Source organism: Labeo rohita, chromosome 9 (assembly GCF_022985175.1).
Source record: "Labeo rohita strain BAU-BD-2019 chromosome 9, IGBB_LRoh.1.0, whole genome shotgun sequence".
In the NCBI taxonomy this organism is placed as follows: Eukaryota; Metazoa; Chordata; class Actinopteri; order Cypriniformes; family Cyprinidae; genus Labeo; species Labeo rohita.
In genome coordinates, this window is record NC_066877.1 from 23398564 (window position 1) to 23423061 (window position 24498).

The following is a 24498-nucleotide window of genomic DNA, read 5'->3' on the forward strand; positions in this document are numbered from 1 at the left end:
GTGAATGTGTGAAATGCTTTTGTCTTAATACTTTATTGAACTCTTTAAGACAAATGAAAAAGTTTTCATTTTTACAATAATAAAAGCACGTTAGAAAGCACTTCTATAGAAATGACACAAACATGATTTGTTGAAAACATTTAGCTGGACTGAAGCCTAAAGGTTTAGAACAAACGAGGCAAATATTTACAAATACATATATAAATACATTATAATTTAGAAACACTTCTCACACAGACAATAAAATGTCAAAGTCTAATTACTGCATTATTTCATATTAGCGTGACCCTCAACACATAAGGCAAGTCGACGGAGCTCCATGAGAAATAAGCCATCCATGAAATCAAGCTGAAATCACTTTGGAATGTCTTATTAGCCAATTCTGTGCATAAAAGTATTTAAATATTTATAAAACTTCAATTCAATATTTAATATTTCAAGTGTACCGGTTTGGTTCCAGTGTAGTTGCTCGAAACCTACAGTGCAGCTACATTTGTGGTTGTGCACAGATGTCAGACTGGGCCAGCACAATCTGTCTCAATAAAGAGAGCCTCGCCAGACTGCTGGTTTACTGTCTGGTATCCAGCGGCTGGGGGAGCGTATCTGTACACTCTCAAGCCTTGGTTAGCTAAACCAGGCGGCATCGGTAACGGAGAGCAGGATTGGTCCACTTCCTGTTCTATGCACTAGCAGATGGTACCTTTGCTCGTGTTGTGTTGTGTAGGTGGCTGTCATTCGAAATCGTCCTCATATTCATATTCATCCAGGTCCAGGTTACAGTGAGGGTTGGGGATCTCAAAGAGACGTCTCTTCTCGTTACGCAGGTCAAAAGCACAAGTAATGTGATCAACTGGGTCTAGAACGTTGTCGTAGCTAAAAAGAAAGCAAAAAATTACATTGAAATGAGTTTAAAATTCCAAAACACACTGAGTAAGATTAAAGGGGACATCGGAAGCCCATTTTCCACAAGTTGGTATGATTCTTCAGGGTCTTTGTGAAACATACTTTGGATATAATTTTTAAATGGTCGTGTAAAACAACACATTTTTACAGGGTTCATACAGATACTGTAAAATTAAATTCCACGACTTTCCAAATCACTACTGTTTAGGTTTTTGGGGATTAATAAAAAGAAGTCACTGGATTTTTATCATTTTAGGGTGGTTGTGTCCACACACTGCTAAGACACATTTATATGCAAACACCATGTATAAATGAGTTTTGTATCCGATGTCCCCTTTAAAAATTTTATGAAAACTGGAGAGACAATATTCTTATGGAAAAACTACACATGGGAAAAACACTTCCAGAACCAACTGGAGGGGAAAAGAATTTAGGACCTGACATGTGAACGCATGCCATTGAACATACACCTGACAATACTGGAGTCTGCTGAAACTGTAAAACATACTTTAATCCATTACGTGATGATCTAAATATGGAGGTGTAAACCAGTGACCAGGTGAACCCACCAGGAACAGAAGTGGGGAAGAACACAAAAGGAACCTTAACCCTGCACCTACACTGTCTTACCTGTTTCAACTCTACTCATCCTGCCATTAGAAGTCTGTGCTGATCCTAAGAGTGTCACATAACACCTCATCAGCCCTCAGATCACTGAGTCAGTGTAGTGACAATTAAATGCAGCAAATGACAAAAGTAGATTGATTTTATTAAAACTGCTGCATGAGGTGAAGTCCTGTTAGATGAAGGATTGAGTCTAGACATACGGTTTAGAGATGTTGCTCGCAGCTGAAGTTTATGATGCTGCACAGTGATAATATTGCGGTCTGTGGGCAGTTCAACTGTGAGAAATGCAGTCTTACCCATCGTTGTACTGCTCGTTTGCAGTTTCCTCAGCTACCAAGTTATCATACTCCTCTGCAGCGTATCTCTCCCAGTCAGAAATCTCCTGTCCCATTGTCTCAGCATCCTATATGCAGAACACCAATACTATTACAGCATCCAATTGACCAAAACAGTCATAAAATGGTCTAAATAATCTGTTATTCTTTACCCTCGCAGCCAGTAAAGGATCCCTTTGTTCGTGGTCTAGGTACTTCTCAATGTTGAAGAATGTGTCAAAAAAAATATGGGAAAGTTTACATCTCTTCAAGTCCTTGAGAGTGATCCTTCCTGATAAAAAATAAAGCAAACACATTGCAAGTGATTTCACTGTTTTGCTCACTTTTGCTAGAATGTGTACTTTAAAAAGATGGAAGATGTGGATGCAAAGTCTAAAATACGTAGGAAGTTTAATCCAACACATTAAAGGATTAGTTCACTTCCAGAATAAAAAAATTCCCGATAATTTACCCACCCCATGTCATGCAAGATGTCTTTTTTTTCTTCACTTGAAAAGAAATTAAGGTTTACGAGGAAAATATTCCAGGATTTTTCTCCATATAGTGAACTTCAGTGGTGGCCAGTGGGTTGAAGGTCCAAACTGCAGTTTCAATGCAGCTTCAAAAGGCTCTACACAATCCCAGCCAAAGAATAAAGCTTTTATTCAGTGACATGATCTATCATTTTCTAAAAAAAAAAAAAAAAAAAAAAAAAAAAAAAAAAAAAAAAAAAAAAAAAAAAAAAAAGGCAAAACAATGATGTCAGACAATTTTGAAGTTGGAGAAGAAAAGGAGATGGAGTTTTTCACCCTACTCTACCAATCTGTACCAAAGTAACAGGTGAAGTTAACTGTGTGTGACCTTATCAGCGTGATTAAGTGAAACGTCAGGTTCAGCATGCGCATCACAGAGCTAGTGCAAGACAAGCATTTGTAGGTTAAAAAGTACATACTTTTTTTCTTTTTTTTTTTTTTTTAGAAAATGACAGATCGTTTCGCTAAATAAGACACTTATTTCTCGGCTGGGATTGTGTAGAGCCCTTTGAAGCTGCCCTAAAACTGCAATTTGGACCTTCAACCCGTTGACTCCCACTGAAGTCCACTTTCTATATATGAAGAAAGAAATACATGAACATTTTGGATGACATGGGGGTAAGCAAATTATCAGGAAATTTTGATTCTGGAAGTGAACTAATCCTTCAAGTTATTCATCATTTCAAATAATACCTGGGATTTCTGGCTTAACCATATCTAACATTTGGCACAGGCAGTCCTCGAAAGGAAGTGGTTCAATGGCCATGGCCTCAAGCTTCTGACACTGCTCCTGGTAGAAGTACTGCAGCTCATACATGGACAGAACTCCATCCCCGTCCAGATCCATACAGCGAAACCAGTACTCTATGCTACACAATCAACATAGTTGCAGTCATTTCGACAAAAACTCACTAAACCATTTTGGAATCAATAAACAAATTAGATGGAAAAAGGTATTTTCAGTTACCTGGTCTCAGTCTTTTTGTCCTCTTCAGATATGAGGAACCATACGAAGTCAGCGTAGCTCAGTCTGCCCTCTTTATGAACCTTTCTGTCCCTGAGCATCAGAGTATAATTAACCACAGCACTCATAAAATCTATAATAATGTGATACATGACACGTAAGCTTTCAAAAATGGGAGAGGAAAAAAAGAACATATGAAAAATGAAAGATGGTACCTGGTTACAGCTCCTGAGAATAATCTCTCAATCATTCGGTGGGATATGGCTGTCAAACAGAGGGGAGAAAAATCACATCACAGTCTTCTCCTTTATTTGAAGAAAATGCTTAAACTGGGTAATAATTTGCTGTCAAAGGTTGTAAATATTGTAAATTGCAACCGCAAGACATAGTGATTTAGTATCCTTATTTTATCATTTTAAAGACAACGATTATTGACCCTGCCTGAAATGAGATAAAATTATTAGCGTGCCAGACATGCCGTCATGCTAGAGGAAATTGATGTTAAAATTTCACCCAACTCATTTTGCAGCAAACAGAAACATATGCAGACAAGTGCTGCTGGAGGGGATATTTAACGTCACCTCCAGCAATAAGCAGGGAATCGTTAAAAAGCACGTCAGAAGAGTGTGATGGTCTTAAGGGTGCAGCGGGTGGACGGGTACCTTGATCATTATGTCGAATCAGGTCTCTCTGGTCTATGTACAAGTCGTGATCGGTGTCCAGCTCCCAGAACTTACAGTAGATGACATAGAAATGTTCATAAGAGAAGAACTCTGTCAGCTGGTTAATCTCTTCCTCTTCTTCCAGTAGTGCCACATTCTGTTCAGAAACATTTTGTACAATTACTCAAACTTAAAACTGTAGACGGGCCAGCCTGATTTTATAAAATTAAGCAGTAGAAATTCCAAAACAACTTTAAATATTTAATGTTTAAAATCTAAATAAAATTCTAAAATAATATTAAGGTGGACTGGGTTCCAAAAACTAGCAGTGTATTAAAATACTGTGTATTAAGCATACACTTATTTTCCGTTTACGTTAGTTACAATTACATTTATCAGTTAGCATGAAAATGACAAATGTTCACTTTAGTCCTAGATACAGACTCTTTGACATATTTACCTGTAGAAAACTACTTTTCCTGAGTTCTGAACATGTTATTTTTCCAGTCCATGAGCGGTTTACATTATAAAATATCCTTTGGACTACCTGTTGGCAGAAAAAGCACCTTGTTGAACATCAGGTTTATTGAAGTAATTCAACAAGACAGAGTGCTGATCTGTAAACTGCCTAGACTTATGGTGCACCAAAATAATAATAGTGTATATATACAGTCTGTTGAGGTTAACTGAGGTTTTAGTTAATGGTGCAAACCCATGCTTAATATACAAAGAGCGTTTCAATTACTAGAAAAAATACACAACTGGAAGTATTCCTTACAGTGGTAATGTAGCGTGAGTGAAAGTCTGAAGCCTCTTTTAGAAATGCCAGACCTGTATGTGAATCCACCACATCCTTTAAAATAAAAAAGAAAGGTATAAAAATGATTCACACACCAATATAACATCAAAGTCAGCATATAATAACTGACACGGCTTACAGGAGAAGAAAAAAAAAACAGCAATGTTAAATCCATTTGTGTGCAAAGAGGCTCTGGATTGGATTACGGAGAAAAGGCGAATGATTTTAGTCTGTCCACTTGCAGAGGCTAATGCGTTGGTACAAGATGTGTGGAAATGTTAAAGGTATTAAACTTCTACGAACAGAGGGGTGATTTTAAGGCCAAGTCCAGTTTTTAGCTTGTGCATCAGTTTCAGCCAGTCTCACTCTCTCTGCATACATATGGCCTGCTGGCTTTTCCTATCTAGTGCATTCTTCAGCAGAAAAACTACGATTTCGCTCATGCATGTTTCATAGGCAAATACTGGTGTATATGCGTAAAAGGCGATAAATTACGACAACTTATTTTGGGGGAGGTGCTGGACTCTTTGACCCTTCCCCATGTGAAATTAAACAATAGAAAAGCACATAAATCACTGCTGTAAAGGAGCAGACGGGAACAGGCCAATCTACTCCATAACAATACTTTTTTCATTCATCAAAACGGTCAAAGCAATTGCTAAAGCTACACAATACAAATTAAAGTGCGGATGCCAGAATACATCTCCTCCACTGTGCACGGCCAATCCTGCCGGTGAATATAAATGACATGTCCATCACTGAACTCAAAGAATGCACTTCTGCACACAATTATTTTATAACATTAAACGCCACGTTTGGAATTTTGCAAGTACATAAAAAAGGAATGAGAGCAAATAATATAATGCTGAAATCATCAACGCTCAGTGCATTTTGACCTGCGTGTGTCTGTGTTCTCAGTGGTAGGTCTCTATACCAGAACTCTGTACCTGCAGGAATGGAATAAAGTCCTCTTGTTCCAAATAATTGCAGCCAGGCTTGGCCAGAAGGTGAAGAAATTTGGATGCGTCATCATGACAGGTCTGAAGCACTCTGTGGGGAGGAAACAGATGGTTTTAAGCTCCCTCTCACCCTTTCAAAGAGCAATATGGTCTCCAAAACCTTTCACTTCAAATATGTGTCTTCAGATTAATGGAATCTACAAATGAGGATCCAGAATTCACGCTCAGCCAGTTCTGACGTACAGTGATGGAAGAATAATGATTTAAAACAAGGGTTTTCAACCTTTACAGATTCAGGGACCCCCCGACCCAAATGCTCAGCCAAACCAAGAACTCCCAATTTTCTCAGAAACACTAATAATCTCATTAAAAATGCACTTCTAGACATGGTTAAATAATGATATATAAGGTATATCATAGAAGTGGATGATATACAGGTAGTAATTTGTCAACTGGTAGAGATTTTGTACTATTATCTCTATCATGGTTACACGCTCACGTGGCGTTGAAAGTTATAGTCTGCATGTGCACGTTATTTTTGCCACTTTATAGACCTTGAACGGATAAATACACACACTTGTATGTGTCAAAATGCCTGTCTTTGCAAGTATCCTTGTAAACACAGTAATTTCGAGTCATAAGTGAAAGCAAACAGCTGAGAACGAAAACACATGTGAAACAGTATATTGGATCCTGGCAGCTCTTAAAGTGACAGCAGTTCAACATTCCTGCTGTAGTCATTCATGTTAATCAAACAAAACAAGAGAGAAAATCTCTCACTGCTCTTGACTAAATCACTTTTTTAACTTTAATAAGAAGAAATGTATATCTAATTTACACACTGAAGAGTATGCAGTGTTTTCATTAGGGCTGTCAGTTTAACATGTTAACTTAGTTATGAAAAAATAACGTGATTAAAATCGCAGTTAACACGCTGACCCCGCCCCAAGACCTGTACGTCATCTTACACAGCAGTCAACATTCGAAGTGAATCAAAACCTTTTCATCAAAGTTGTCCTAAAATCAAAACAACACCCGTTCTTGTCTTAGGACAACTTTGATGGACTTTTTTTTGATCCACTTCAAATGTTGACTACTGTATTTAATATAGTTGACTGTTGACTAATATGATGCAGTGCAACAACTCCATAAATGCAGTTATGTACTAAAATTCAAGATATTTGTGCAAAAAATGCCCCTTTAGGTGTTTGGTCTTGTATTTATATATCACATATCACACAATATTACACGGGCAGCAAGAGCGAAATGACACAAGTGCTGATTTTGTCCCGATCTATAACGAGCTTAAATGTGATTTTATATAACAGTTTAGTAAATAAGAAGTTGATATCATCTTATATTTTATATAACACATTTATATTTTAATATTTTTTCGCTAAATTTTGCAAAGAACATATTACTTGTTGCACGTCTCAGAGCAACACGGTGGTGTTTAGTTTTGAACGAATTGTGTGAATGACTGATTCAAAGGCCCATTCGTAAAGAGAGCCATTTACTTCATTCCTGAATGAATCAGCTGTTTGAACGAATCAAATGAATGAATGGCTCAAAGACATTTACAGCCACCTGCTGACAGATTTAGTAGTTAGAGTATAATTTCTTAGTTAAAGTATAATTTCAAAAAAATAAAAATAATAAATAAAAATAATAATAATAATAATAAAAAATAAAACTTAATGGAGAAGTTTCTCAAACTATTTTCTTTTATGTGCCATAGTTTACGTTAGGCCATTGCAGCCTATATGTTTGTGTAATAAATCTGATTTTGAAGTAAATATTTCTTTCTAAAGCTACAATTTGTAATGTCTACTTGATACATTCTCATCCGTCACAAAAATAGCTTTAAATAATCTTTTGTGGGTATTTAAAGTCAAATTTATTTTGTGATTAATTAGATAAATTAATTGAAACATCATGTAATTAATTAGATTAAACATTTTTATTGACTAACAGCCCTAGTTTTCATACATTTGAATAATTTATACAATGTATGTAGCATTTGTTTGTTTTACTGTAGTTTTTTGTCTTATTGCTTGAAATCAGTTTTATTATTCTTATTTAACTGCTGACTGTTTACTTGTCTTCAGGGAGCTTGAGTTTTTTTTTATTTAGGCTAGCATTAGTTTTTTTGTGATATTGACACTGGTGACAAAAATTATAAAATTTCTATGGTATCAAATTTAAAGCCTAATTTAAAGCAAAAATAACTATATTGTGGTATATATCATTACCGTGAAATAAAAATCACTTCATGTCATATCGCCCACCCTCAGTATATTATATATGGCATATGTTTTTTCCCCATTAAATCATATTTTTTTATTTAATTATATCCAGTCTCACCTCAGTTACAAACTTGAATGACTATATACAATAGTCAGCCACACACAAAAAATAAAAAATAAATGAATTAAAAAAAACAACAATGCAGAAACACCTAAAATAAACAGCAGTATCGTCGAACAAAACACTCTGCACTTCAGCTCTTGATAAATGGACTTTCACACACTTGTTAAAAACACCATGTGCAGCCATTGACCCCTGTCGATATTGTGAGAGGGTACTGTGAAGAGAACTATTGTCTTACTTTCGCCACATTGCCACAAACTTGTGAACGGACACATATCCCCTCCTGTCTCCTCCGGCAGCATGGAACAATGGAGCTTTCCAATAGAGTGGGCACTCACAGGCCTGCAAAGAGACAAAAGTGTCACAGAAATAGATTGTTAGTGCAACCTAAATACAAAATAGATCAAGATATAATGAATTTTCAAATAAACTTTCAATTTCTGTCCAAACAAATAAGTCAAACAGACCGTAAAGATCTGGATGTTACAGTAGAGTTCAGAAATAAAATGCAACACTGTAACCTTCTCTTTTTAACGGGCAATTGAGCTCAATCAGAGGTTTCTGTTAAGTGCTTGGACGTTATGACTACATCTTTCACATGTGCTGTAGAAACTATAAATGGCCTAATTAGCAATGATTATGTTTATAAATCATTCTGTTTAAATTCCTGAATCCCGTCGTTTACCTAGACGGGTTCCCTTCAGGATAAGTAATTCAACATATAAACAGTGGTGATATTTTTCCACTGGCTACAAGAAAAGTAAAACCTTCAAACTTGTAAACAGTTATAAAAGTTGGTTACACAAAATGAACAATTTGCAGAGTGGATAAAGGTGGCATGTTACAAACCACACTTACCTTGGCGACCAACCCCATGTCTTTTAAAGTGACTCTTTCATCAGGAAATTGAGAAAATATTTTTTTCTATCTTGGAAATAAGATTGTCTATGTTGATATTGGCCTGGGGCTGTCCTCGAGGGAAGTAGAACTTCGGAATGCTTTCACTTAAAGCTGGTATAACGGGCTCCTCTTTCTTAGCCTGTGCCTGCTGTAAAAGACAGAAATAATAACCATTAGCCACAAGACTCATCGTGGGAGAGATGTATGGTTGCTCTGAAAATTGCACCTCAATCAGCATTTCACAGTGATGGCTTAAATAGGTCACCTCAAAGTGCGTAAAACACACAGTAAAACTATTTTGACAGACGCACACCCTTGTGGATGACTGTAAGGAGAAGCCTTGCAATATTTTTTTGATTTTTCTTCCATGTAATGCTGCACGCATGATGACATGAAGGATAACGTGGATAATAGTTTGAAAAATGATGTGCGACTCATTCATGACATCAACTGAACATTCAAAATCAAATTTTGTTTTATATGTTTTGGGGTTTGCTACATTTCCTTGATAAAACAAACAAACAAAAACTTTTCCATGTGCTGACAGAAAAAAGGTCTAGTACATAATGTATGACTGGCTGAGTCTGGATAAGGTTGAAAACAGGAATCGCTCTACAGTGTGATAACCTGTTGCCCTTGTGTCAAATCTATTTGCTATCATGTTCAGAAAAGAAGAGTTTCAAACAGTTACAAAGCTGATAATTTGTGACGGACCACAGGTTCAGACTTGCAAACATTGCTGCTGGAAACAGATTAACTTGGTATGGAAAACAACATCAGAAATAAACTACTGGATTGGTTACACATTGGACAATCAAGTATTTAGTTACACTGACAAAAATTATCAATTTAAAGCATAGAATTTCTAAAAAGAAGATCTAAAATGTTCAAGTTTAAAAAAAAACTTAATCTGCAGAACAGACCTTATTAACCAGAGCTGGGTGGATGCAAGCTCTATTAAGAGTGACATTTAAAAAACAAACAAACAAACAAACAAACAAAAAAAAAAAAAAAAAAATCAATGGGGATTTTGAGAAAACTTGACCCACACAACAGTATGATGGCTTTATCAAATGACAAAACGTCCGTCATGCCCAAATGTTTTGTGAACACTTGTGGTTAAATTCCTCTTATTACACATTTTCCAAAGGCTCAGCTTCCCACAGTAACTTAAAACCTCAACTATTTGAGTGTCAGGCTGCAGCTGTGAAGATCTTGACCCCCTAGTACTTCCACACAGGGGAAAAAAAAACTCCATCAAAGCCCACTCTCTAGAATAAGCAACATTACACTGAACAAGGCCCATTTGGCTTTTTGTATTAGACAAACACATGGACATGTAGGCTTCAGCCAACTTGACTTTCTGCACTGCTGTTTTAGCCTGAGAGATATAAATATTTTTTACAGCAAGGCAATGAATTAGGTGGCAATATTTGGTTATTGTTATATGGAAGCATACCCCCTGTCATCCAAAGAAATTAAGCTTTTTGAGTTAAACAATCCAGGATTTTTCTCCATGTAGAGGACTTCAATGGGAGCCAACGGGATGAAGATCCAAACTGCAGTTTCAATGCAGCTTCAAAGGGCTCTACACAACCCCAGCCAAAAAATAAGGGAATTATCTAGCAAAATGATGTCATTTTCTAAAAAAAAAAAAAAAAAAAAAAAAATTAATAATAATAACAATAAAATTAAATTTGATATACTTTTTAACCACAAATGCTCGTCTTGCACTAGCTTCACGCATTACGCAGTCATGTTGGAAAAGTAACATATGACGTACGCACAATTACCCAGTGTTTACAAAGCAAATGTGCAGAGAAAGTCAAAATGGCTTTTACAAAAAAAAAAGGTAAAACAACGTCAGATGATTTTTAAGTTGAAGGAGAAAATGATATTGACCTACCCTACCTTTTTGCACCACAGACAAAGAACTAACCACGTGAGACTTTTTCAGCGTTTTGCTAGATAAGACTCTTATTCCTTCACTGGGATCGTGTAGAGCCATTTGAATAAAACTGCAATTTGGACCTTCAACCCACTGGCTCCCATTCAAGTCCACTATAGGAAGGAAAATCCTGGAATGTTTTCCTCAAAAACATTTTTATTTTTTTCCCCGACAGAAAAAAAAAAAAAAAAAAAAAAAGACATGAACATCTTGGATGACATGGGGGAGAGTACATTATCAAGAAATTTTTATTCTGGAAGTGAACTAAACCTTTAAGCTCTTAGCCCACAAAACTGTAATGTCTTCACAAATCATTTATTTCATTAACTCATTAAGCATGGCAATATATAACATGAAATGTAATAATTAAATGGATCTAGAGTTGGTATAGAGTTGTATAAACACACACGCTTCATACTATAGAAAGCAACGGTGAACGCCCAATTCTTTAGTGGCCTTGGTTCCCAACATATTTTAACCCATTATTTTCTCCAGCTGGGATTTTAAAATGTCTTCAGTAAATATTTCTAAGCCTCGGACAAAACAAACTAGCTCCAAGATTGCTCACAACATTTTTAAAAAAGCAAAAAAAAGCAAAAAAAAAAAAAAAAAAAAAAAAAAAAAGTAAAAATTATTTGTAAATCAGAACAACATCAGAACACAAATGTTACAAGACCATGTAATTAAATGATTTGATAACATTTAAAAAAATAAAAAATAATAAAAAAAACAGTACAATTTAGATAACATTGAATAACCATTACGTTTACGAAGACAACACAGCTTTTTGTGGCCATACTGAAAATTCAATTGCCATCAACTGTGTAGCCCTATTTTGTGCAGCAATAAGAACATCACATGGACAGCCATATCCGTGTAAACACCACCTTCAGTAACTGTTTACATGTCTAGAAAAATCTGATGACTTGGGTGACGTAGTAATTTTAACAATTTACTTATTGCTTCAGTCTCTGGTGACAGATTAGCTATTACAATTCCTCATCTCATTCTAGAGACATCCATAACGTAAGTTCAGAAGCAGTCTACTGCTACTCCTTGGTAATGGTGCAAAAATCAACTTAGCTTTTGCTTTCAAATACCCTAACCCCTAGAAACCTGTGGAAGTTTGGAAGTCTAACATATTTGGACAGTCTTTCTCTGATGTGGCATGCAGGGGATTCTGCTCAGTCTAACCCACTGTGAGAGATGAATGCATTTAATCTTGCCTTCCCCAGTCAGTGTCAGCCATGTCTATAAAAGGGAATGACCATCATCAACTCCAGCACAGGGCAGACAGAGCCTCCTGCTCAATCTTAAACATTTGGATGCTTTTAAAACCGCTGATAAACCTCTAGCCTCTCAGTTATTTAAATTTTGCAGCTATAAATTGCACATCTAATGGACGCCAACATCACATCCCGACTGAAACTGACAGCAATAGCATTAAGCAAACACAATCTGTCTGATGGCGGCTTCACACAGAACATGTAAGACAACCTGCCTGTCCTTGCTGGAAGGCTTTGAGCCTCTTCTTAAAGCGAGAGGGTAGCACAAAGTCACAGCCGCGTGCCAGCAGTGCCAGCTCCTTCCTCAGGTCAGGGTCCTGCCGTAAAGAGATCTCCTTCATTCTCATGCTGTTGTCGGCTAATGGAGCCAGCGTGGCAGATAGTACGCACTCCGGGGTCAGGATAAATCTTGCTCAGTGACTGTCCCGCCACAGGACACTCCTCTGCCTGTCTTTATCAGAGCACCAGCTCTCTTAATGGTGAACGGCAGCTGCTCCTCTCAGCCGTGCAGTAGCCTGAATCACAGCCCTGCCTGTTGCTCCATACATCCAATAGTGGCTGGCAGAGGTCATACAGTCCTGTCCTGAAAAGTCACTGGGGAGATAGGAAGAGGGTGTTTGTGTGAGAGCGGTGGAGGGGGGTGACAGTCGGAGGGGTGTGGATCTGCCCTTTTCAGTGTGCATTCCACTGCTCTCATAGAGGTTATGTAAAGACACAAACCTGCTCACTTGGAGCCCTGCGATTCTGTATCCAAGAGATACAGCAGCTACTACGAACCACAATGATTAACCACAATAGGATGCAACATTTTGACAGATTAGTGTACTTCAAATTTATAAATGCAAACCAAAGATGTCCAGTTAGACAATTATACAACTACTACTAAAAAAAAAAAAAAAAATATTTCACCCCAAAAATTTAACGTATTCATCATTTACCTACCTACCCTCATACTGTGCGACTTCTATTTTGCACTGATTTTTTATTTTTTTTAAATTTAGAACAAGGTTTTTTTTTGTCCGTACAGTGGAAACCAATGGGCACCAATACCGTTTGGTTTCCAATGTTTTTCAAAATATCTGTTCTGCAGAAGACAGACAAACAGGTTTTGAATGACATGAGGGTAAGTAAATAATGGCAGTTTTCTTTTTCGGGTGAAACACTTCTGTAACTGTCAAGCTTTAAATCAAACACAATGTCCAAAAGACATGACAACAACCACCATTGGGGCATCATGTCCTTCATAATCAGCCTACATGCTTCTGTGTGATTTCTTTAAACAGCTCTCTTGAAACATGCTGGACATTAGGCCGATATTTTTATTTTTCAAGGCTTGTGGATGTTTCTGCTACTGCACTGTAATTTAGCTGGACTTTTCAAAAATAGAATATTTTCAAGTCAAGCCAAGCCAAACCACCTTCTATAGCACTTTATACTAGCAGCTTGACAGAGATGAAACTCAACTATGGACATGGTTCAGATTCTGCATTTCTATTGCGATATTCTATAAAAAATTGCCGTAATATATTATTTATTTATATATATATATATATATATATATATATATATATATATATATGTGTATGTGTGTATATATATATATATATATATATATATATATATATATATATATATATATATATAGCAAAATGACAGCAGTTCCAGCAACTGATATTATGTTACTAAAACTATTTTTTCCTCTTGTGACAAGCAGGGCTGGCTCGATACCACTTTTTCAGAACCAATCCTAAACTGATACCAAAAATGAAGAGTATCGGCCGATATAGTTATCAATCCAATACCAGTGCAGTTTTTTTTTTTTTTTAAATCAGCGTAGAATTTCTATACGGCAATGTGTGTTGACCTGATCATCACTCTTTACACACACAATCTACTAAATATAGACAACTTCATTATAAAGAAAAATAACAAATACATAATTCATCAAACCACGCCTTTGGTTCTTTGTTTGTTTTGAATGTGCGCCCTCTAGTGGCAAAAACATACATATGGTGCCTTTAATAATCTTTAATTGCGCAAAAGTATTATGATATGAAAGGCTTCAAATACAGAGGGGCTCATCCCGTGCGCAGAATGATGAGCTTGAAGCAACATGGAGTCACAGCGCACAAAGGCAAAAGATATTGATGCGTAGTGTATTAAATCTGTGCATTCATTTAGTGAGCCTTTTCTTTTAACAGTTTTAAATTTCAGTTATCGTGCTAAAGGACTAGTGCAAGCCCAGACCACTAAACAATGGACCTGAATCATTATATAGAATTTAGGGATGCACCGATACCGATACTGGTATCGGGCCCGATACTGAGCTCCTGTACTCGTACTCGTACTTGTTAAAATGCCCCGATACCAAATGCCGATACCACATCATGTGACAAGTGCGTATGCAGGCAAAGAAACACCGACAACAAAACAACAGACAGCAGACTGGAGTCATTAGAGATTAAGGATGTCTACGAAGTATATGTATGCAAGTAACAATGTTAAACATTCAGTATTAAGCTTGTATAACTGGTGCGCGTCAGCTGATAGGCAAAGCACGCAGATTGGATTGAGCGCGCGGCGGCCAAAAGGTGCAGGCTTGTCGAGTTAATATCCCGCCTTGACATCACTGGAAAGTTTGTAGTTCGGTGAGATATGTCAAAAACAACTGAAGTAAATCAATGCACAAGTTATTTAACGGTATAGAGAGAGAGGGAGTGAGAGAGAGAGAGAGAGAGCGTGAGACAGAGGAAGAGAGAGAGCATGCGCTGTTGCGTGATCTTTATTGATGTTCGCATATTTAGTACACGCATCTTTTAGATTAAAACAAATTCGTAAATATATTAAAAAAAAATTATAGGGGCATTCGCTATAAACATCTTTTTTTTTTTCAACCTTAAGCATACACGGATGTACGGCGAAAGTGCAACTATAGCAGCCTGTGTGAAATGCGATAGGCAGTACTGTACTTGCGCATGTTTTGCTTGCTTCACGAGTGTTTCTCCATTATTTGAGTCGCTTTGGATTATAGCCCAAATAGCAGCATATTTCAGATGAAAAAATGTGACATATTTCTGAAAATATCAGAGTTAGGAGATTCATAATGAGTGGTTCGCGTGATTGCAGTACCGAGCTGCTGCAATGGAGCAGTTTAATACTATTAAATTGAAGATGATGTACCATAGAGCAAGGAAAAAAAAACAGTGAAAGTAAAACACATTTTAATAGGCATAATTAAGTGTAAAAATAAAAATAACTAAGGGATATATAGTCAACCCAAAAATTATTCAGACAGCAGATATACACCATCTTTTGATATTTTTTATTTTTTGTATTATTATTATTATTTTTTTTTTACTAGTGGGTGCAGGACACAGTTTATGATAATGTGTTCTAAATACATTTTGGTTTGACTGTATCTATTTGATAAATGAAGTTGACCAACTAACATTATACATATTCTTTTAGTTTCTGTACCATATATTTTACGAATTTACCGGTGAATTTTAAAATATCGGTACTCGGAAACGGCAAGTACCAAAAATAAAAGTATCGGTATTGGCCGAGTACTGGAAAAAGTGGTATCGGTGCATCCCTAATAGAATTAAAACATCTCAAAACAATATGCACTGTATAAAATGCATAATGCATATCTACATGTTTTGCAAATTCAAAAAGCACCATATGCTTAGTGTCTGATCAGGAAAAAAAAAAAAAAAAAAAATGTTACTGAACTCTGTAGTAGTGTAATTTGTATTATGGAATTTGCACCAGCCTATCTTGTCTTCATGGATGAAAGAGTCTCACACAGCACTCAATTAACACACTAAGTGTAAGACACCAATTTACATATTATAGCATCCTCATGTGTACATATGTATCTTGTCGTACATAAGCTCTAATTGCTGTTTAATGCAAAACAGTATTTAAACCATCTATATGCCCATGGTCAATTTAAAATCTGTATAGCAAAACGGCACAACACAGAGCCTTAATAGGCCCTCCTTGAAAGGTGAAAAAAAATCTACACATGTATTACTGCCCTATGTTTTGTTTATTTTGCTTTCCAAGGCTACAGCTTCCAGTCATTCCGTGGCTTATTATAGATGACAAGTCTTAGTTAGTAGCACAGCGTAGAAGTATTGAATTCAAAGAATGATGGCTGAAGCAGTTGAGGACTATTAAAAGACCCAACATGCTCTGTTTGGGCAACCCCAAGAAACAAATGTATCTTCAGTCCTTTAACAAACATCCGCTCCCAGACTGACTGCAATTACATCAATTCTCTCTAACTGTGTTGATCCAAAGAAACTCAGCCTCTGAGGCTGGGCGTTGTGCATCTGAAAATTTGAAACTTATGCCCATTATTGTTTTAAAAACTAATTGGATTAATAAAAGCAGACTTTAGTGACAACTGATCTGCCATAAAAGTGAGTGAATATGCTCAGAAGGCTTGGAGCCAGAGCATCTAACAAACAAAGTGGTGCAAAAATAAAGCCCTGCCCGGCTTAAATAAGTATTTATAGATGTCAGATCATCGAGTCCACATTCTTCCACTCATTCCAGTAGAAACAGTTCCTGTTGTTGTCCAATGGCAGGATACTGCACACATTTGATAAGCCCAATTTTCTCACCAACTGCTTTTGAAGTCCGTGCTCATCAGTCCATTAAAAAATAAGGAAAAACAACAAAGGGCCGAAGTAAACTCACTGGTGAACGTCAATATTTTTGTTTGTCATTTGGGTTCATTGGAAAGTTTTCTCCTAACAACACTTTCCCCTGCATTTGCCTCAGTGTTTGTGCTACACGTAAAACAACTCTCCACTGTCAGAGTAAGCTGGTACTAACAGAACGAGAAAAAGATCTGCCTGAACAAGAGGTGGCAGCTGTCTGTGCCGACAGTGCCAATTTCCAAACAAAGCTCTGTGTCCAGTCAGTAAAGCCAAGTGGTTGAAGAGAGGATGACCAGCAAGGCAAAAGTGAGAAGCACTAACAAATATGCTACAATTCAAGTGCTGGAGGGGAGAAAAATATAAACACTATGTGATAACTGTACGATATGAGGCTGTAAGAGTTATAAACTGCTATCAGAATTCAAACCAAACTTCCAAATAAAATCTGTAAGTCAAAATCCTTTTGCAGTTGCATCTCATTTGAACATAATGAAAGGGAAAAAACCACCCTGAAACTTCACTGAGGCAGAACTGTGCATCAAAGAGCACAAAATGCTCTTGATTCCTAATATACAACTTGATTAGAAGTAACACTTCTGACAAAATGGATCCTTTTAATTACCCATACTTTAAAGGGAAGATACTAAACTGTATGGATGGTACATTTTGTTATAACTTTTACCAAACTGCCTCTTTAGCAGGGTCAGAAATTAGCAAGGGCTCGTGGCAAAAAAAGCCACCAAAATGAATTTTAAAAAAAATTCAAGACAAAGGGGCAAAAAATGCCCCTGCACAATTAAACAACATATTACGCCTGTCACGATTAAAATGAAATGTGAAAATAAGTGTCAATTCGCAGAATTATATTTAGATTTGCTCACATGGCATTGGATTGCTTTCACACGCTGTTTTTGTGCATAGCTTGCACCAGATGACTAACGTCATGGACCAACATGTTTGTCTATGAAGCCAGAATGTGGCGTGCCCAAAACGAAACAAAAACACTTTATCCACCTTATTTTTCCTATAAGAGTGGGTGAAGCCATTTGTACATTTTTTGTGTCTGGCTTCCAGTCTCATCCACTTCCAGCTATTTTAAGCTGCACAAACAGCTCGTTTTGCTGCTTGACATTGCAAACTGGTATGTCTTACCATATTATTTTAATGTATTATCTTAATTATGAACACACTGGTTTGTAGTGGAAACTGTTTTACAGTTTACTGCACTTCGATATTCTTCTCGTTATTTCCCTGAGGAGGATATTGTTTTCTGTACTGACATTAATAATCATTATTACAACATAAAGACCAATAATCTACAGTAACGATTTTTTCATAATATTGCAGCTCTATGTGCTCCTGGTTTTACATGTATAATTTAGATACAACTTTAAACAGTCTGACCCTGATCCTACTTTCTGTCCCTGTTCTTTAGCATTGAAATGTATTGAAAAATTGAAAATTAAAAAAATAGGGATGCAACAATACAGTTAGTCCACGGTTCAATACGTACATTAGTGTTTAACCACGGTTTTCGGGTCTGTTCTGATAGGTTACCACATCTGTGTTTTTTTGCATCAAATTAACAAAAAACTCCTGTAAACCTCTGTACACTGGAAAAAGTGTGGATTATTATATGTCTGCTTAATATTCTTTTGAGGGAGGTATTATTTTTCCGATTTTTACACAAAATAGGATGGGTTTCATTCATACTGGAGGCCAGAGGGCGCCCTCGTGCAGAAAATCCACATATGCGCCAAAGAGATAACGCTGATGACGTTCCAGCCAGGAAATCTCTAATATGGATAAAGGCATGGCTATTGCTGTAAGTGAATAAAAACAAGCTATAGCGTTAAACGTTTTGAACGATCAAATGTAAGGACAATAAACACTTGTCTGCAATAATATAAGGTTTATTTGTGTTCTTCAAGCAACCTCCGGTATTTTCATAATGATTAAGTATATTTGTAAGCCACTGCTAATCGACATACAGTATAGAATATATTTCCTCATTCTATGATAAGAAGCCACATCAGATCACAAAAGGAAGTTATTTCAAACACTTGACTGATGCTGTGAAGTAAAAATAAGTTATAATGTTCTCTTTTGTTGGAAAACAAGTTTAGAAAGGCTTATCATTGCATTTTATTAGAAGGGAAGATGCTCTGCAAGTGTTGCTTTTTTAAAAGCGGGAAAGCGTTTCCTCATCTCAGCACGTGAAATCACGGGCACACACAGAGCAAATTTCGACAGAAATAAAACAAGGAAATTATTTAAATGCAAAACTGAAAAAACGCAATTCACAAGCGTGTATTGAACCGTGGATGTTGTACCGAATGGTTCGATATTATATTGAATATTGTGACATCCCTATTAAAATATAGAAGTTAAAGAAAACAGGTAAAAGTAAATTCATGAAAAAAATGTCACACCAAGTAGGCATGTTCTTCACCTTAGAAATTAATGTAAATAACATACACATACATACATTAATTTTTCAATTAGCTTATATTTTTGCAGGCAACATGCCTTAATGACCTCTCACCTTACAACCGGGAGTCAGGCATGACAGGCACCCAATTATTCTGACCATTAACAGCATCTGACTGAGTTTATGCATACTGTATTACACCATGGACAAATATGTAAACTGCCTATGAAGTGTAAGCCAAATTCCCAGTAGTTAATTCCTGCACAGTGGAACCAAGGCTATCTTTACCGGTGTCCTGTGTCAAAGTTGGAACAGTTGTTCCGATGAGCATCAGCATGACGTTAATTGAATTTTTAACTAATACTTTGGAGAATGTATTTGTATTCTGGAATTCCTCTAGCCTCTTAAAATAGAACATATGGGATCAAAATCTCTTTAATACATTGTGACAAGTTGTGGGCACATGTTAGTTGTACCATGCCAAAAAACATAAAATACCCAACAGTTGTTCCATCAGCACGTAGGCTCACCAAAGCGTCTGAGAATAACTGGACACAGAAATCAAAGCCTAGACACATCTGCTTAGCATTTCACAATAAAGAATCACACCGGTCAGATAATGCCCCTACTCAAGATTTACAGTCACTGCAAACAGATGTCTTCCCTTAAAATGCAACTTTATTTGTAATGCTTAAAGAAAATCTAAGTTTGCAGTTTCTGCTTCTTAGATTTTCCTATATTATCCTTCCTCAAGCGTTAAACATTTGGCATGTGACTGAAATAAGACTTTTCAAAGACACAAAATGTCAGGGAAAATGTATTCCGTTGTGCTGTGTTCTTGATGTTTCACATCAGAAGCTAATTTTATCTCATAATCTTTCCATTTCCACAGGTGCATTGATGTTGCTTATGAATAAGCCTTCTTGATATCAGCTTCCTCTTATTGGGCCAATAAGATACGTGCGAATTTAATGACACATTGATCTGATACTGACAGCAGGAAGTATCACGGAGGCACTGCTTTAATTAAAGTATCCCTGCATAATCCAATTTATGGGCTCTGAACCCTCAGCAACAAAGTCCACCAGCATCGCTGGACAGTGCATGATGACAGAATCATTACCATTCCAGGGATTGACAGCATAGAGATTCGCCCACCTCTTTACATAAAAGACATGCAGGGTTCACAGTGCTCATCTGACCAGAGCTGGAGCCCTACATGCACTGACCAGGAGCTGCAAAAGCCATTCAGCATCCTCTTGTGGCTGAACTAAGAAAAAATAGCTTAACCCTCTCTTAGCGGTAAAATGGCTGTTGGACCATCATAGATGAGAACATTTCTTCATATTTCCTACCAAACTGTGCTAGAAAACAACTTTCAAATTAGTGGTTTCTATATTAACATGAATTTGGCAAATGCTAGTGGAAAATTAAATGAATTGGGTAATGTTTTTAAGTGTAATATGAGTGATTAACGGATTTGAGATAACATAACGCACATTTTTTATTAGACTAATCAAGGCTTGCGATTGTAAAAGATTGTAAAAAGCCTTCAACATTTTAAATGATATAAAAATTAGTTATAATTTATTGTGTTAATCATCATTTTAAGAAGTCTTAGGAATGTAAAAACAGGAATCGTAACAACAGCTTAATTTAATTATTAAACTTCAGAAGGCTTTGATTTCATCAAATAAATGTGAAAGAAATGTCTTCTGCTCACCAAGCCTGTATGTATTTGATCCAAAGTACAGCAAAAACAGTCAAATTTTGAAATATTTTACTATGTAAAATAACTGATTCCTATTTGAATACATTTTAAAATGTAATTTATTCCTGCGATTTCAAAGCTGATTTGTTTGCATCATTACTCCAGTCACATGATCCTTCAGAAATCATTCTAATTTGCTGCTCAAAAAACATTGTTGAAAACTTAGTAGTAGAATTTTTTTCAGGTTTCTTTGATGAATAGAAAGTTCAGAAGGACAGCATTTATCTGAAATAGAAATCTTTTGTAACATTATAAATGTCTTTTTAATCACATTTAATCAAATTAAAGCATTCTTGCTAAATAAAAGCATTACATTCTATAATTTCTCTCCTCCCAAAGAAAGCTCTAAGCTTTTGAATGATATAGTGTATAATGTTACAAAAACGTTTTATTTCAGATAAATGATGATCTTCGGATTTTTCTATTTATCAAAGAATGCTGAAAAAAATGTTCATACTCAAATGTTTTAAAGATTGATAATAATAAATGTTTCTTGAACAGCAAATCAGCATATTGGCAGGATTTCTGAAGGATTATGTGACACTGAAGACTGTAAGTAACGATGCTGAAAATTTAGCTTTGATCACATAAATTAAATTACATTTTTAAATATATTCAAATAGAGAGCAGTTATTTTAAATAGTAACAATATTTCACAGCATTACTGCTTTTCGCTGTGTTTTGGATCAAATAAATGCAGGCTTGGTGAGCAGAATAGAATTCTTTAAAACACATTAAAAGTCTTACTGTTCAAAAACTTTTGACTGGTAGTGTAAGACAAACTAAATGTAATAATTATGCAATTATTTATCACTCAACTTTAAACTAAATTATTAAATACAGTTTGAGACAGATATTAAAATTTGTACCTTTTGCACTTCATTTTCCTTATAAATGTCTCCTTGTATGGCAAAAAAAAAATAATTTATTTGATCAATTTTAATTGCACTCCCACATTTTTTTAACTTCATCAGTCCTGGACATAACAATCTGCAAGGTGACAGAACCGGGGTCATGCTGCATTGTAAATAAAGTGCTGAGCACAGATTCTTTACCTTCTTAGTGCTGACAGAGCGTCGCAAGGCCCTCGCATTCACTCCAGCTCTGTTATTGCTGCCACTCGCAGATGGCAGGGTGGCTGAAGGAGGGCTGCACGGGGCACCAAGGGCCGCAGTCATTCTCTCTGTTGCATTAATCTTCGAGGCAATGTTGTTGTTGTTGTTTTCGGTTAATACCAAAGTGCTCGTGCCCTTGAAATCAGCATGGCTTAAATCTATTTCTTCTCCGTTCTTGATTTTGTTGAGGTAGTCTTTTAGCATCGCCTGAGTACTCGGCTCACTCAACCAAAAGAGGAAGAGCTCGTCAACCTTCATCTTCAGGACAGGCTGAAGCGTTTGTGGTGATGCCATTTCTGGTTTGCTTCATGCAGCCAAGATCCTCCCAAAAAAAGATAAAAATAACCTAAAGAATAAAGCAGAAAGGACACTCAAAACCCTCAAATTTAGACGTGAAATGCACAATAAGCAACTCACAAATTACTGATCATTATTTCTATTTATATGCATGCATCTTTATGTCTTGTAAATATTTCTTTGCAATGTACTAAATTACTGTATGACACAGTGTCAACAAAGTATGTTGATTAATGCATAAGACGATATAAAATACATAAACTGTGTAAATGAAAAATATTAAATACGTCACATTTCATTTAAAAACTGAAACACTTTACAAAGGCTACAGTTTCAGCAGAAAAAATAATTTATTTAAATTATAACGACTTATTTTTCATGCTTGCACACAAGCTAAACAGAACATAACCAGCACAAACAACTGCTAGCTTATTTTCACTCACAAACAAGCTTCTTGCATTAACTTTACCATAGTACTTTTTCAAAAACACTGAAGCCACTTTCATTCAGCTTTTCATTACTGAATACTGGAAAACTGTGGTAACTTGGTATTAGCTTCTTCTGTTATAAATAACAGAAATTTAACTCGATGTTAGAATGGTTTTACGGTTTTCGCATTTTACAATATTAATAACTGCAGTAACTATGGTATTGTAATGTAAACTGGTTTGTAAACATCCCACCACGAAGGACGAAACTGTTAGAGAACACAACAAAAATATATTCTAACTTACATTCACTTTATTCTTCCTCACAATATAAACCAAAGGAAAGTGTTTAAGCAAAACCACAGCTAAAAGATGACAGAAATAAGCTGGTTTGTTGTTGTTGCTAGCTGACTACACGCAGCATACACTTCCACAGCTAACGGACAACGGGTAAATAATTACATAAACACCGCCAGTATTCAGTAACACAGACAAGGAAACGTATTTTTAATCGGTAAACTCCACAGAATTGAATGTAACTGGTTGGCATTACTCTACCTTCTGTTGTTAGGATGAGTTTTAGCTGTTATCGCTCATTCAAATAGGGGTACACTTTGAATCAAACTCTCGTTTCCTCAGGTAACCGGGAAAAGTTTATATCGCGAGAGCAGCAGAGTCCATGCGTGAACGACTCGTTCGTTTGAAGTGGTTCGTTTAAAGGAATCAATCGAGCCGATTCGCGTTCGAACTGTTTGAGTTACCGTTTGAATGAATTAGAGAGTTGAATAATGAGAGTCACTGGATGAAGCGAACGTTTGACTCCAAACGAATCACTGTTTAAAAGGAATGATTTCTGTCGTAGGGTGAAAATTTACTGGAGGAATATTACTCAGCAGTCCCATGCGATGAAGTGAAAGATTTTTATATGAGGGAAAATATTTTTTGTTCAAACAAACACAATGACTCAATATGTACTTGCGTTCTTGGACAGCATTTAGATTTTGCTCAGAAAATAACCACAATTAGTGGTAACAACATTTAATGTGCTACGCTTAGAAGTATTTTTTTAGTAAACTAAGTTTCTATTTGAATACTTTCACTAGTTTTACTTATTTAATTTATTCTGTTTAACAGTAGAATGTTATATTACGCTGAACAAAAGGTCTCAGTGGAAGTGCAGAGGAGGTTGCATTAGATAACTGCATTAGTGTCATATAGAGGTGTCCTGAAAAAATAATTCTAATGGTCAAAATATTAGACTGATGAAAAATAGTAATGAGAAGCCCCCTGACATTTACAGTAAAAACACAAAAGAAACTTTTTGTTCATCTAACGATTTCCTTACAACCAATGCTGTGTATAAATTGTTTAAACTAGACCACTACTGTAATAACATCATGCTTAAACACACACACACACACAAACATAAGATCTACAGCACAGTCTGAAATCCTTTAATAGTTATTCCACCCTGTACTTCATGATTTTTAATAAAAGCACAAAAGGACGCCCTCTTTA

General features: G+C 36.1%; 1 protein-coding gene across 1 annotated transcript; it reads right to left on the bottom strand.

Annotated features, from left to right (window-relative positions):
- Positions 1–9: 9 nt before the first annotated feature.
- ppp2r3b (protein phosphatase 2, regulatory subunit B'', beta) lies at positions 10–23651 on the bottom strand. Its single transcript, XM_051119317.1, is given in 15 exon segments — positions 10–873; positions 1827–1933; positions 2018–2136; positions 3071–3246; positions 3345–3434; positions 3557–3605; positions 4004–4160; positions 4464–4550; positions 4782–4856; positions 5750–5852; positions 8370–8473; positions 8990–9052; positions 9054–9179; positions 22196–22601; positions 23539–23651. Coding segments are annotated over 14 exon segments (1752 nt in total). The 5' UTR covers positions 22550–22601; positions 23539–23651; the 3' UTR covers positions 10–731.
- Positions 23652–24498: the final 847 nt, after the last annotated feature.